We start from the raw sequence: 12,574 nt of genomic DNA on the forward strand, positions 1-12,574 counted from the left end.
AGGGGATAGAAAGAACCATTTAATGAAGTCAGTTTAGAAACAGCACATTGTATCACATTATAATTTTGATCGTTATAAAGAGATTTAATAACTGGAAGACAGCATAGCCCCATGGGATGTAATTACTGTGATATTTACTGGGATATAATTTCGTAAACAGCTGCAGTTTCTCAAAAAATCTGCAATAAAGATACTGCAAACATGTTACAGCTCTTTTGGTGAATTACATAGATCATTTTATACATGTAAACCTTGGGAATATATTGTTCATACAGTTAAGAGTCTGCACTTATACTACAACTATGATTTAATAAAAACCTTTACATTTATTCCCTGGACACATGTTTGGTTACTATGTACTCAAATCAGTGGCATGCAAACCTGAGGAAACCAAGGTTCATCATCATAGGCAGTCCCTCAAAATTGAGGAAGACTTGCTTCCACTCTAAAAGTAATTTCTTAGGTGACTGAACAGTCCAATACGGGAATTACAGTCTCTGTCACAGGTGGGACATAGTCGTTGAAGGAAAGGGTAGGTAAGTGGGAAGACTGATTGGCCGCGCCCTCGTTCCGCTGCCTGCGCTTGGTTTCTGCAAGCTCTCGCTGATGAGACTCGAGGTGCTCAGCGCCCTTCCGGATGCACTTCCTCTACTTAGGGCAGTCTTTGGCCAGGGACTCCCAGGTGTTGGTGGGGATGTTGCATTTTATCAAGGAGGCTTTGAGGGTGTCCATGAAACGTTTCCTCTGCCCACCTTAGGCTCGCTTGCCGTGTAAACATAGAAATATAGAAAATAGGTGCAGGAGTAGGCCATTCAGCCCTTCAAGCCTGCACCACCATTCAATAAAATCATGGCTGATCATGCACTTCAGTACCCCATTCCTGGTTTCTCTCCATACCCCTTGATCCCTTTAGCCGTAAGGGCCACATCTAACTCCCTTTTGAATACATCTAATGAAATGGCCTCAACAACTTTCTGTGGTAGAGAATTGCACATGCTCACAACTCTCTGAGTGAAGAGGTTTCACCTCATCTCGGTCCTAAATGGCTTACCCCTTATCCTTAGACTGTGACCCCTGGTTCTGGACTTTCCCAACATCGGGAACATTCTTCCTGCATCTAACCTGTCCAATCCTGTCAGAATTTTATATGTTTCTATGAGATCCCCTCTCATTCTTCTAAATTCAATTGAATATAAGCTAGTCAATCCAGTCTTTCTTCATATGTCAGTCCTGTCATCCCGAGCATCAGTCTGGTGAGCCTTCGCTACACTCCCTCAATAGCAAGAATGTTCTTCCTCAGATTAGGAGACCAAAACTGCACACAATATTCAAGGTGTGGCCTCACCAAGGCCCTGTACAACTGCAGTAAGACCTCCCTGCTCCTGTACTCAAATCCTCTCGCTATGAAGGCCAACATGCCATTTGCCTTCTTCACTGCCTGCTGTATCTGCATGCCAACTTTCAATGACTGATGTACCATGACACTTAGGTCTCATTGCACCTTCCCTTTCCCTAATCTGTCACCATTCAGATAATAATCTGCCTTCCTGTTTTTACCACCAAAGTGGATAACCTCACATTTATCCACATTATACCGCATCGCCCATGTATTTGCCCACGCACCTAACCTGTCCAAGTCACCCTGCAGCCTCTTAGCATCCTACTCACAGCTCACACTGCCACCCGGCTTAGTTTCATCTGCAAACTTGGAGATATTACACTCAATTCCTTCATCCAAATCATTGATGTATATTGTAAAGAACTGGGGTCCCAGCACTGAACCTTGCAGTACCCCACTAGTCACTGCCTGCCAATCTGAAAAGGATACATTTATTCCTACTCTTTGCTTCCTGTCTGCCAACCAATTCTCTATCTACGTCAATACATTACTCCCAATACCATGTGCGTTAATTTTGCACACCAATCTCTTGTGTGGGACCTTGTCAAAACCTTTTGAAAGTCTAAATACACCACACTCACTGGCTCCCCCTTGTCCACTCTACTAGTTACATCCTCAAGAAATTCTAGAAAATTTGTCAAGCCTGATTTCCCTTTCATAAATCCATGCTGACTTGGACTGATCCTGTCACTGCTTTCCAAATGCAGTGCTATTACATTTTTAATAATTGATTCCAATATTTTCCCCACTACTGATGTCAGGCTAACCGGTCTATAATTCCCTGTTTTCTCTCTCCCTCCTTTTTTGGGGTTACATTAGCTACCCTCCAGTCCATAGGAACTGAGCCAGAGTCTATAGAATGTTGGAAAATGACCACCAATGCATCCAGTATTTCTAGGGCCACTTCCTTAAGTACTCTGGGATGCAGACTATCAGGCCCTGGGGATTTATCGGCCTTCAATCCCATCAATTTTCCTAACACAATTTGCTGACTAATAAGGATTTCCTTTAGTTCCTCCTTCTCGCTAGACCCTCGGTCCCCTAGTATTTCCGGAAGGTTATTTGTCTCTTCCTTAGTGAAGACAGAACCAAAGTATTTGTTCAATTGGTCTGCCATTTCTTTGTTCCCCATTATAAATTCACCTAATTCTGACTGTAAGGTACCTGCATTTGTCTTCACTAATCTTTTTCTTTTCATGTATCTGTCGAAGCTTTTGCAATCAGTTTTTATGTTCCCTGCAAGCTTACTCTCATATTCTTTTCTCCCCCTCCTAATTAAATCCTCTGCTGAATTCTAAATTTCTCCAGTCCTCAGGTTTGCTGCATTTTTTGGCCAATTTTATGCCTCTTCCTTGGATTTAACACTATCCCTAATTTCCCTTGTAAGCCACGGTTGAGCCAACTTCCCCGTTTTATTTTTATGCGAGAACAGGGATGTACAATTGTTGAAGTTCATCCATGTGATCTTTAAAAGTCTGCCATTGCCGATTGCTGGGACCTCAGCTATTTACAATATACATTAATGATTTAGATGAAGGAATTGAGTGTAATATCTCCAAGTTTGCAGATGACACTAAGCTGGTGTGAGCTGTGAGGAGGACGCTAAAAGGCTGCAGGGTGACTTGACAGGTGAGGGGACAAACGCATGGCAGATACAGTATAATGTGGATAAATGTGAGGTCATCCACTTTGGTGGCAAAAATACGAAGGCAGAATATTATCTGAATGGCAGCTGATTAGGAAAAGGGTAGGTGCAACGAGACTTGGGTTTCATGGTACATCAGTCATTGAAAGTTGGCATGCAGGTACAGCATGTGGTGAAGAAGGCAAATGGTATGTTGGCCTTCATAGCTAGGGGATTTGAGTATAGGAGCAGGGAGGTCTTACTGCAGTTGTACAGGGCCTTAGTGAGGCCTCACCTGGAATATTGTGTTCAGTTTTGGTCTCCTAATCTGAGGAAGGATGTTCTTGCTATTGAGGGAGTGCAGCGAAGGTTCACCAGACTGATTCCCGGGATGGCCGGACTAACATACGAGGAGAGACTGGATTAACTGGGCCTGTATTCACTGGAGTTTGGAAGGATGAGAGGGGATCTCATGGAAACATATAAAATTCTGACAGGACTGGACAGGTTAGATGAAGGAAGAATGTTCTCGATGTTGGGGAAGTCCAGAACCAGGGGACATAATCTGGGGATGGGGGGGGTAGGCCATTTGGGACTGAGATGGGGAGAAACTTCTTCACTCAGAGTGTTGTTAACCTGTGGAATTCTCTACCGCAGAGAGTTGTTGATGCCAGTTCATTGGATATATTCAAGAGGGAATTAGATATGGCCCTTATGGCTAAAGGGATCAAGGGGTATGGAGAGAAAGTGGGAAAGGGGTACTGAGGTGAATGATCAGCCATGATCTTATTGAATGGTGGTGCAGGCTCAAAGGGCCGAATGGCCTACTCCTGCACCTATTTTCTATGTTTCTATCCACCGTCAACCCTTTAAGTATCATTCGCCGGTCTATCCTAGCCAAATCACATCTCATACCGTCGAAGTTACCTTTCCTTAAATTCAGGACTCTAGTCTCTGAATTAACTGTGTCACTCTCCATTTTAATGAAAAATTCTACCATATTATGGTCACTCTTCCCCAAGGGGCCTCGCACAACAAGATTGCTAATTAATCCTCTCTCATTACACAACACCTAGTCTAGGATGGCCAGCTCTCCTGATGGAGTTCCGAGATGAGCGCTTGCTTTGGGAGTCTTCTGTCAGACATGCGAACAATGTGGCCCTCCCAACGGAACTGGTCGAGTGTGGTCAGTGCTTCGATGCTGGGGATGTTGGGCTGATCAAGGACTCTAACTTTGGTGTGTCTGTCCTCCCAGGGGATTTGTAAGTTCTTGCGGAGGCGTCGTTGGTGGTATTTCTCCAGCGATTTGAGGTGTCTACTGTATATGGTCCATGTCTCGGAGTCATACAGGAGGGCGGGTATCACTACAGCCCTGTAGATCCATGAGCTTGGTGCCAGATTTGAGGGCCTGATCTTCGAACACTCTCTTCCTCAGGTGGCCGAAGGCTGCATTGGTGCACTAGAGGCGGTGTTGAACCTTGTCGTCGATGTCTGCCCTTGCTGATAATAGGCTCCCGAGGTATGGAAAGTGGTCCATGTTGTCCAGGGCCGCGCCGTGGATCTTGATGACTGGGGGGGGGCAGTGTTATGTGGTGGGGTCAGGTTGGTAGAGGTCCTTTGCCTTACGGATGTTTAGTGTCAGGCCTATGCTTTCGTACGCCTCAGTGAAGATGTTGACTATGACTTGGAGTTCAGTCTCTGAATGGGCGCAGACACAAGCATTGTCCGTGTACTGTAGTTCGACGACAGAGGTAAATCAAGGTTACACTGCATAAGAACGTAAGAAATAGGAATAGTAGGCCATACAACCCCTCGAGCCTGCTCCGCCATTCAATAAGATCATGGCTGATCTGAATTTGGCCTCAACACCACTTTCCTGCCTGTTCCCCATAACCCTTGACTTCCCTATCGATGAAGAATCTGTCTATCTCAGCCTTGAATATATTCAATGACTCAGCTTCCACAGCTCTCTGGGGTAGAGAATTCCAGAGGTTCACGACCCTCTGAGAGAAGAAATTTCTCTGCATCTCCTTCTTAAATGGGCAACCACTTACTCTGAAACTATGCCCCCTAATTTTAGATTCCCCCTTCAGATCAGCCATGATCTTATTGAATGGCGGAGCAGGCTCGATGGGCCAAATGACCCATTTCTTATGTTCTTATCCTCTCTGCATCTACTCTGTAAAGCCCTCTCAGAATCTTATATGTTTCAATAAGATCACCTCTCATTCTTCCAAACTCCAATGACTACAGACCCAACCTGCTCAACCATTTCTCATAAGACATCCCCTTTATCGCAGGAATCAACCGAGTGAACCTTCTCTGAACTGCCTCCAATGCAAGTATATCCCTCTTTAAATAAGGAGATCACAACTATACGCAGTACTCTAGGTGTGATCTCACCAATGCCTTGTACAGTTGTAGCAAGACTTCCCTACTTTTATACTCCATCCCCCTTGCAATAAAGGCCAACATTCCATTTGGCTAATAACTTGCTGTACCTGCATGCGAACCTTTTGTGTTTCAGGTACAAGGACACCCAGATCCCTTTGTATCTCAGCATTCTGTAGGCTCCATTTAAATAATATTTTAACTTTCTATTCTTTCTACCAAAGTGAATAACCTCACATTTTCGCCGACTCACTTAACCTGTCTATATCCCTTTGCAGACTCTTTGTGTCCTCCTCGCAACTTGCTTTCCCACCCATCTTTGTATTGTCAGCAAATTTGGCTACAATACACTCGGTATTCATCCAAGTCATGAATATAGATTGTAAATAATTGAGGCCCCAGCACTGATCCCTGTGGCACCACACTAGTTACAGTTTGCCAACCTGAGAATGATCCATTTATCCTGATTCCCTGTTAGTTAGCCAATCCCCTATCCATGTTAATATATTACCCCCAACACCATGAGCTCTTATCTTATGCAGTAACCTTTTATGTGGTACCTCATCAAATGTCTTTTGGAAATCCAAATACACTACATCTACTGGTTCCCCTTTATCGACCCTGCTTGTTACATCCTCAAAGAACTCTAATAATTTTGTCAAACATGATTTCCCTTTCACAAAATCACTTTGAACCATGTATAGTGTTCTGCTCAGGACCTTAGTTTCTGAATTAACTGTGTCACTCTCCATCTTAATAAAGAATTCTACCATGTTATGGTCACTCTTCCCCAAGGGGCCTCGCACAACAAGATTGCTAATTAGTCCTTTCTCATTACACATCTCCCAGTCTAGGATGGCCAGCTCCCAAGTTGGATCCTCGACATATTGGTCTAGAAAACCATCCCTAATACATTCCAGGAAATCCTCCTCCACTGCATTGCTACCAGTTTGGTTAGCCCAATCAATATGTAGATTAAAGTCACCCATGATAACTGCTGTACCTTTATTGCATGCATCCCTAATTTCTTGTTTGATGCTGTCCCCAACCTTACCACTACTGTTTGGTGGTCTGTACACAACTCCCACTAGCGTTTTCTGCCCCTTGGTATTCCGTAGCTCCACCCATACCGATTCCACATCATCCAAGCTAATGTCCTTTCTGACTATTGCATTAATTTTCTCTTTAACCAGCAATGCCACCTCGCCTTCTTTTCCTTTCTGTCTATCCTTACTAAATGTTGAATAACCCTGGATGTTGAGTTCCCAGCCTTGGTCACCCTGGAGCCATGTCTCTGTGATGCCAATTACATCATTGCCGCTAAGTGCTATCTGCGCAGTTAATTCGTCCTCCTTATTCCGAATACTCCTCGCATTGAGGCACAGAGCCTCCAGGCTTGTCTTTCTAACACACTTTGCCCCTTTAGAATTTTGCTGTAATGTGGCCCTTTTTGCTTTAGGTTTCTCCGTCCTCCACTTTTACTTTTCTTCTTTCTATCTTTTGCTTCTGCCCCCATTCTACTGAAAAAGCTTCTATAGAAAAGTGAAGAGAAAAAGATTAGTGAAGGCAAACGTAGATGCCTTGCAGTCGAATTCAGGTGAATTTATAATGGGGAACAAAGAAATGGCAGACCAATTGAACAAATACTTTGGTTGTGTCTTCACGAAGGAAGACACAAATAACCTTTCGGAAGTACTAAGGGACCGAGGGTCTAGTGAGAAGGAGGATGTGAAGGATATCCTTATTAGGCGGGAAATTATGTTAGGGAAATCGATGGGATTGAAGGGCGATAAATCCCCGGGGCCTGATACACTGCATCCCAGAGTATTAAGGAAGTGGCCCTAGAAATAGTGGATGCATTGGTGATCATTTTCCAACAGTCTATCGATGCGGAGGGTAGCTAATGTAACGCCACTTTTTAAAAAGGGAGGGAAGAGAGAAAACAGGTAATTATAGACCGGTTAGCCTTACATCAGTAGTGGGGAAAATGTTGGAATCAATTATTAAGGATGAAATAGCAGCGCATTTGGAAAGCAGTGACAGGATCGGTCCAAGTCAGCATGGATTTGTGATGGGGAAATCATGCTTGACAAATCTTCTGGAATTTTTTGAGGATGTAACTAGCAGAGTGGACAAGGGAGAACCAGTGGGATGTGGTGTATTTGGACTTTCAAAAGGCTTTTGACAAGAGATTGGTGTGCAAAATCAAAGCACATGGTATTGGGGGTAATATACTGACATGGATAGAGAACTGGTTGGCAGGCAGGAAGCAGAGAGTCGGGATAAATGGGTCCTTTTCAGAATGGCAGGCAGTGACTAGTGGAGTGCCGCAGGGCTCAGTGCTGGGACCCCAGCTCTTTACAATATACATCAATGATTTGGATGAAGGAATTGAGTGTAATATCTCCAAGTTTGCAGATGACACTAAATTGGGTGGCGGTGTGAACTGTGAGGGGGACGCTAAGAGGCTGTAGGGTGACTTGTACAGGTTGGGTGAGTGGGCAAATGCATGGCAGATGCAGTATAATGTGGATAAATGTGAGGTTATCCACTTTGGGGGGCAAAAATGCGAAGACAGAATATTATCTGAGTGGCGGCAGATTAGGAAAAGGCGAGGTGCAACGAGACCTGGGTGTCATGGTTCATCAGTCATTGAAAGTTGGCATACAGGTACAGCAGGCGGTGAAGGCAGCAAATGGTATGTTGGCCTTCATAGCTAGGGAATTTGAGTATAGGAGGAGGGAGGTCTTGCTGCAGTTCAGGGCCTTGGTGAGGCCTCACCTGGAATATTGTGTTCAGTCTTGGTCTCCTAATCTGAGGAAGGAACCTTCTTGCAGCGAAGGTTCACCAGACTGATTCCCGGGATGGCTGGACTGACATATGAGGAGAGACTGGATCAACTGGGCCTTTGTACATTGGAGTTTAGAAGGATGAAAGGGGATCTCATAGAAACATATCAGATTCTGACGGGACGGGACAGGTTAGGTGCAGGAAGAATGTTCCCGATGTTGGGGAAGTCCAGAACTAGGGGACACAGTCTTAGGATAAAGGGTAGGCCATTTAGGACTGAGATGAGGAGAAACTTCTTCACTCAGAGTTGTTAACCTGTGGAATTCCCTACCGCAGAGAGTTGTTGATGCCAGTTCATTGAATATATTCAAGAGGGAGTTAGATACGGCCCTTACGGCTAAAGGGATTAAGGGGTATGGAAAGAAAGCAGGAAAGGGGTACTGAGAGAATGATCAGCCATGATCTTATTGAATGGTGGTGCAGGCTCGAAGGGCCGAATGGCCTACTCCTGCACCTATTTTCTATGTTTCTATGTATGGACACAACAACAACTTGCATTTATATAGCAGGTTTAACAACTTGTATTTATATAGCGCCTTTAACGTATTAACCATCCCAAAATGTTTCACAGGAGCATTATCAAACAAAATTTGACACCGAGCCACATAAGGAGATATTAGAGCAGATGACCAACCTTGGTCAGAGGTATTTTTTTAAGGAGCGGCTTAAAGAAGGAAAGAAAGAGAGATAGAGAAGCGGAGAGATGTCGGGAGGGAATTTCAGGATTTAGGGCCTTGACAACTGGAAGCATGGGCACTCATGGTGGAACAATTAAAATCGGGGCTACGAAGAGGCCAGAAATTGAGGAGCTCACAGATCTCAGAGACATTCAAATCATTACCAATGTAAAGATGCTGAAGTTAAAGCGAACAGGAATTTGGGTTGTAATAATAGAACCACTCAGTACAAACCAAAAGACACCAGTTTGTCCTTATACAGATCGTTGGTCCGGACTGCAGCTGTGCCTAGTTTTGGTCCCTCCACATGGGTGATATAGTGGCCTTGGGAAAGGTCCACAGGAGAGCTATGAGAATGATTCCAAGATTAAATAACATCAGTTACTCAGATAGGCTCAAGGGCCTTGGTCACTAGGGCAGCATAAACTTAGAATGGCTGGATAGCATGCCTATTGATAAGATTATTCCAGTTTAACAGATTGGGGAGGGCCAGGGGACATGAATTTAAACTATGTAAGAGTAGGAATAGACTGGATGTTAGGTGGTTCTTCTTTTCCCAGATAGTGAGCTTCTGGAATAACTGACATCTCGAACGTTTTCCAGTTCTGACAAAAGGTAGTCATCCTGAAACGTTAATTCGGTTTCTCTCTCCACAGATGCTACCTGGCCCGCTGAGTATTTCCAGCATTTTCTGTTTTTATCACTGGAATACATTGTTGGCTGGTGTGGTGGGTGCTGACTCTCTGCATGCCTTCAAGAGGGAGCTGGACCGGGTATTGACTGGAGCAGAGATCACATCATATAGAAGGCAAGTGTCTTTATGGATAACACTTGGTCCAAATGATCCCCCGGACTGGGTTTGATCGCCTGAGGGGGTCGGAGAGGAATTTTCCAGCGTATTTTTCCCCTTACTGGCCCTGAGATTTTTACCTCTCCCAGCAGATTATATGGCTTCAGGGAGACGGAGGGTAAAGGAAGTGTTTAGTCATGGTACTCCAGACACCATGGTGTGGGTCAGGATTGATGATTCAGTTGGCCTTTTCCTGCCTGTCAATTTTATATGCTTGTAAATCCCTGATGCAATGCAGAGAAGAATCAATAAATTGATCCCTAGTGTAAAGAGATTGAGTTCTAAGAAAAGACAGGAGAAACTGAAGCTTACAGCCTTAAAAGGAGGCAGGTGAGAGGGAACTTCATAAAGATATCATAAATAAATGGTATAGCCAAGGTAAGTCCAGCTACTTCAAATTAAATTGGAACAATTGCTGGACTTATCTTGGCTGTACCATTTAGATAAGGTGGTATCGTTCATATTAGTGAAAGGTAAACTTGGGACTGAAGTCAGGAAATGTCTTACTCACACAAACAGTGATCAATGGGATTCTAAACACGATACAAGCTGGACATCCGGTCACAAATACACAGCAAAATATTCAGATTTCCAACAAAGAGAAAGTACACACAACGCTCTTTTTCCCATTGCTGCTCTCATGCAGTTTATCTCAACAGAATCCAGAAAAGCTATCAGCCAGCAGCATTCCCAATTGTCACTGAGCACTGCTGCCTCTGGAAATATCAATGAAAACCACTTCAACTTGGTTTTGGCATCAGTGGAAACAGCAGCATCATATTTACTTTGCAGTCCTGATAGCAAAATCAGGGCTATTATGCACAACCACCTTAAAGAGGCAGTGTCACTTGGCTAACTGACTTGCAAAACATCAAATTTGTAACCAATAAAAACAGAAAATGCTGGAAATGCTCAACAGGTCAGGCAACATCTGCGGTGAGAGAAATAGAGTTAATGTTTCAGGTCAATGACATTTAGTCAGAACCGGAAATAGTTAAGAGTTGTGTTGGATTTTAAGCAAGTACAGAGACAGGGAAGGTGAGGGGAGGAAAGAAAAGGGAAAGTCTGTGATAGGGTAGAAGGCAGGAGAGAGTAAAATTGACAAAAGGGATGATGATGCAAAGGAAAAGTAATGATAGCAAAGAAACAAACAAAGGAACAAAAGATGGATCTAGAGCTGTAAGTGGGAATGGGAGAATCATTCCCAACAGCTGCGATCCAAAAAATTGGGGGCAGTGGTTATGATCGGAAATTGTTCAACTCCATGTTGAGTCTGGAAGGTTGTAAAGTGCCAAATCGAAAGATGAGATGCTGTTCCTCGAGTTTACGTTGAGTTTCATTGGAACAGTGAGTGGGGTAGAGAATTAAAATTTGTAACGTCAGCACATTATTCATTGTATCTGCACATTTTTTCAGCTTTAAAAGAAAATTGACAGATTTTTGAGCGATAAGGGATTAAAGGGTTATGGGGAGTGGGCAGGGAAGTGGAGCTGATTCCATGATCAGATCAGCCATGATCTTATTGAATGGCGGAGCAGGCTCGAGGCCAAATGGCCTATTCCTGCTCCTATTTCTTATGTATGTTCTTAAAACAGAGGCGATGAAAAAATTTTCATACTCCTGAAAGAGGCGTGCATATTTTAAGCATGACGCTGCCCTAGGATGTCAAGTGAAACCTGCAGCAGTTTGCCCGGTGTTGAGCAGTGCGCAGTTTAACCGCCCGAATTTACACACACAGCAAGACCACACACTCCTTAAGTGGAGATCGCTGCCTTGATGGGATCTTGCTGTTCAAATGTGTTGTAGCATTTTGAATTTCGCGTTGACATCAGCCGTGCCGACCGACGGCTGTAAGCAAGCTCCTGTGAATAGAGCAACAACTTTCTGGCCAGCCAGGCAGAGTTTTGCAAACCTGCGCGCGCGAGCCCCCGGAACGGGCGTCACGTGAGCGCGCGGCTGCGCTGGACTGACGGTTGGCGGGTCCCGGCCCCCCGCTCCCCATCCTCTCACCTTCTTCCTGCCGGCCGCCGCCGACACCCGCTGCTGAGAAGCGGGCGCGGGGAACTGAGCCGGGGCGTTCAACATTTCTGGCCTCTTCCGCAGCGCCTTCAGTTATATTCCAGGGGGCCGGGGAGGGGGAAGGACCCTCCCGGGGTTTGGTCTCCACACAAAGGCCGGGCTCGCCGCTCACTCCAGCGCGGGGCCAGCCAGCGCTCCGAGCTCCGCCAGGCCCTGCAGCTCAATGAGCATGCGCGGTGGGGAATGGCCTGCTGGGAGTTGCAGTCTTTCCACCCCCGGCCCACAATATGGGCAACAACAGAGACAAGAGGCCGGCCGGGAGCGAGCATACATGCTGCAAGTCTGAATGCATACATCATCGGGAAACGGCTCAAACATTCAGCAGGCCGGGCCAGCATCTGTGGAGGATCAGATAGTCAATCTTGGCAAAAAGGAAGAAAGACGAGCATTTATATACAAAAGCAAAATACTGCGGATGCTGGAGATCTGAAATAAAAACAGAAACTGCTCAGCAGGCCGGGCAGCATTTGTGGAGAGAAACCGAGTTAACGTTTCAGGTCGATGACTTCTCGACAGAACTGGAAAAAGTTAGCGATGTAACAGGTTTTTAAGCAAGTGCAGGGGGAGGGGAGGGGAGGAAAGAACAAAAGGGTCTGTGATAGGGTCGAAGGCAGAAGAGATTAAAAAGGATGATGGTGCAAGGCAAAAGAACATAAGAAATAGGAGCAGGAGTAGGCCATTTGGCCCCTCGAGCCTGCTCCGCC

General features: G+C 45.0%; 1 protein-coding gene across 3 annotated transcripts in view; it reads right to left on the bottom strand.

Annotated features, from left to right (window-relative positions):
- Positions 1-12,026, bottom strand: part of cyb5r4 (cytochrome b5 reductase 4) — a 166,359-nt gene extending 154,333 nt beyond the window's left edge. For 2 of the 3 annotated variants that reach the window (XM_070885597.1, XM_070885595.1), the window contains exon 1: positions 11,802-12,026. In XM_070885597.1, the coding sequence (XP_070741698.1) occupies positions 11,802-11,876 (75 nt within the window). In that variant the 5' untranslated portion in view covers positions 11,877-12,026. Of the gene's footprint in view, positions 1-11,703; positions 11,757-11,801 lie in introns of those variants that run through there. The other variant, XM_070885596.1, reaches the window with a different exon arrangement.
- Positions 12,027-12,574: the final 548 nt, after the last annotated feature.

Source organism: Pristiophorus japonicus, chromosome 7, assembly GCF_044704955.1.
Source record: "Pristiophorus japonicus isolate sPriJap1 chromosome 7, sPriJap1.hap1, whole genome shotgun sequence".
NCBI classification, from domain to species: domain Eukaryota; kingdom Metazoa; phylum Chordata; class Chondrichthyes; family Pristiophoridae; genus Pristiophorus; species Pristiophorus japonicus.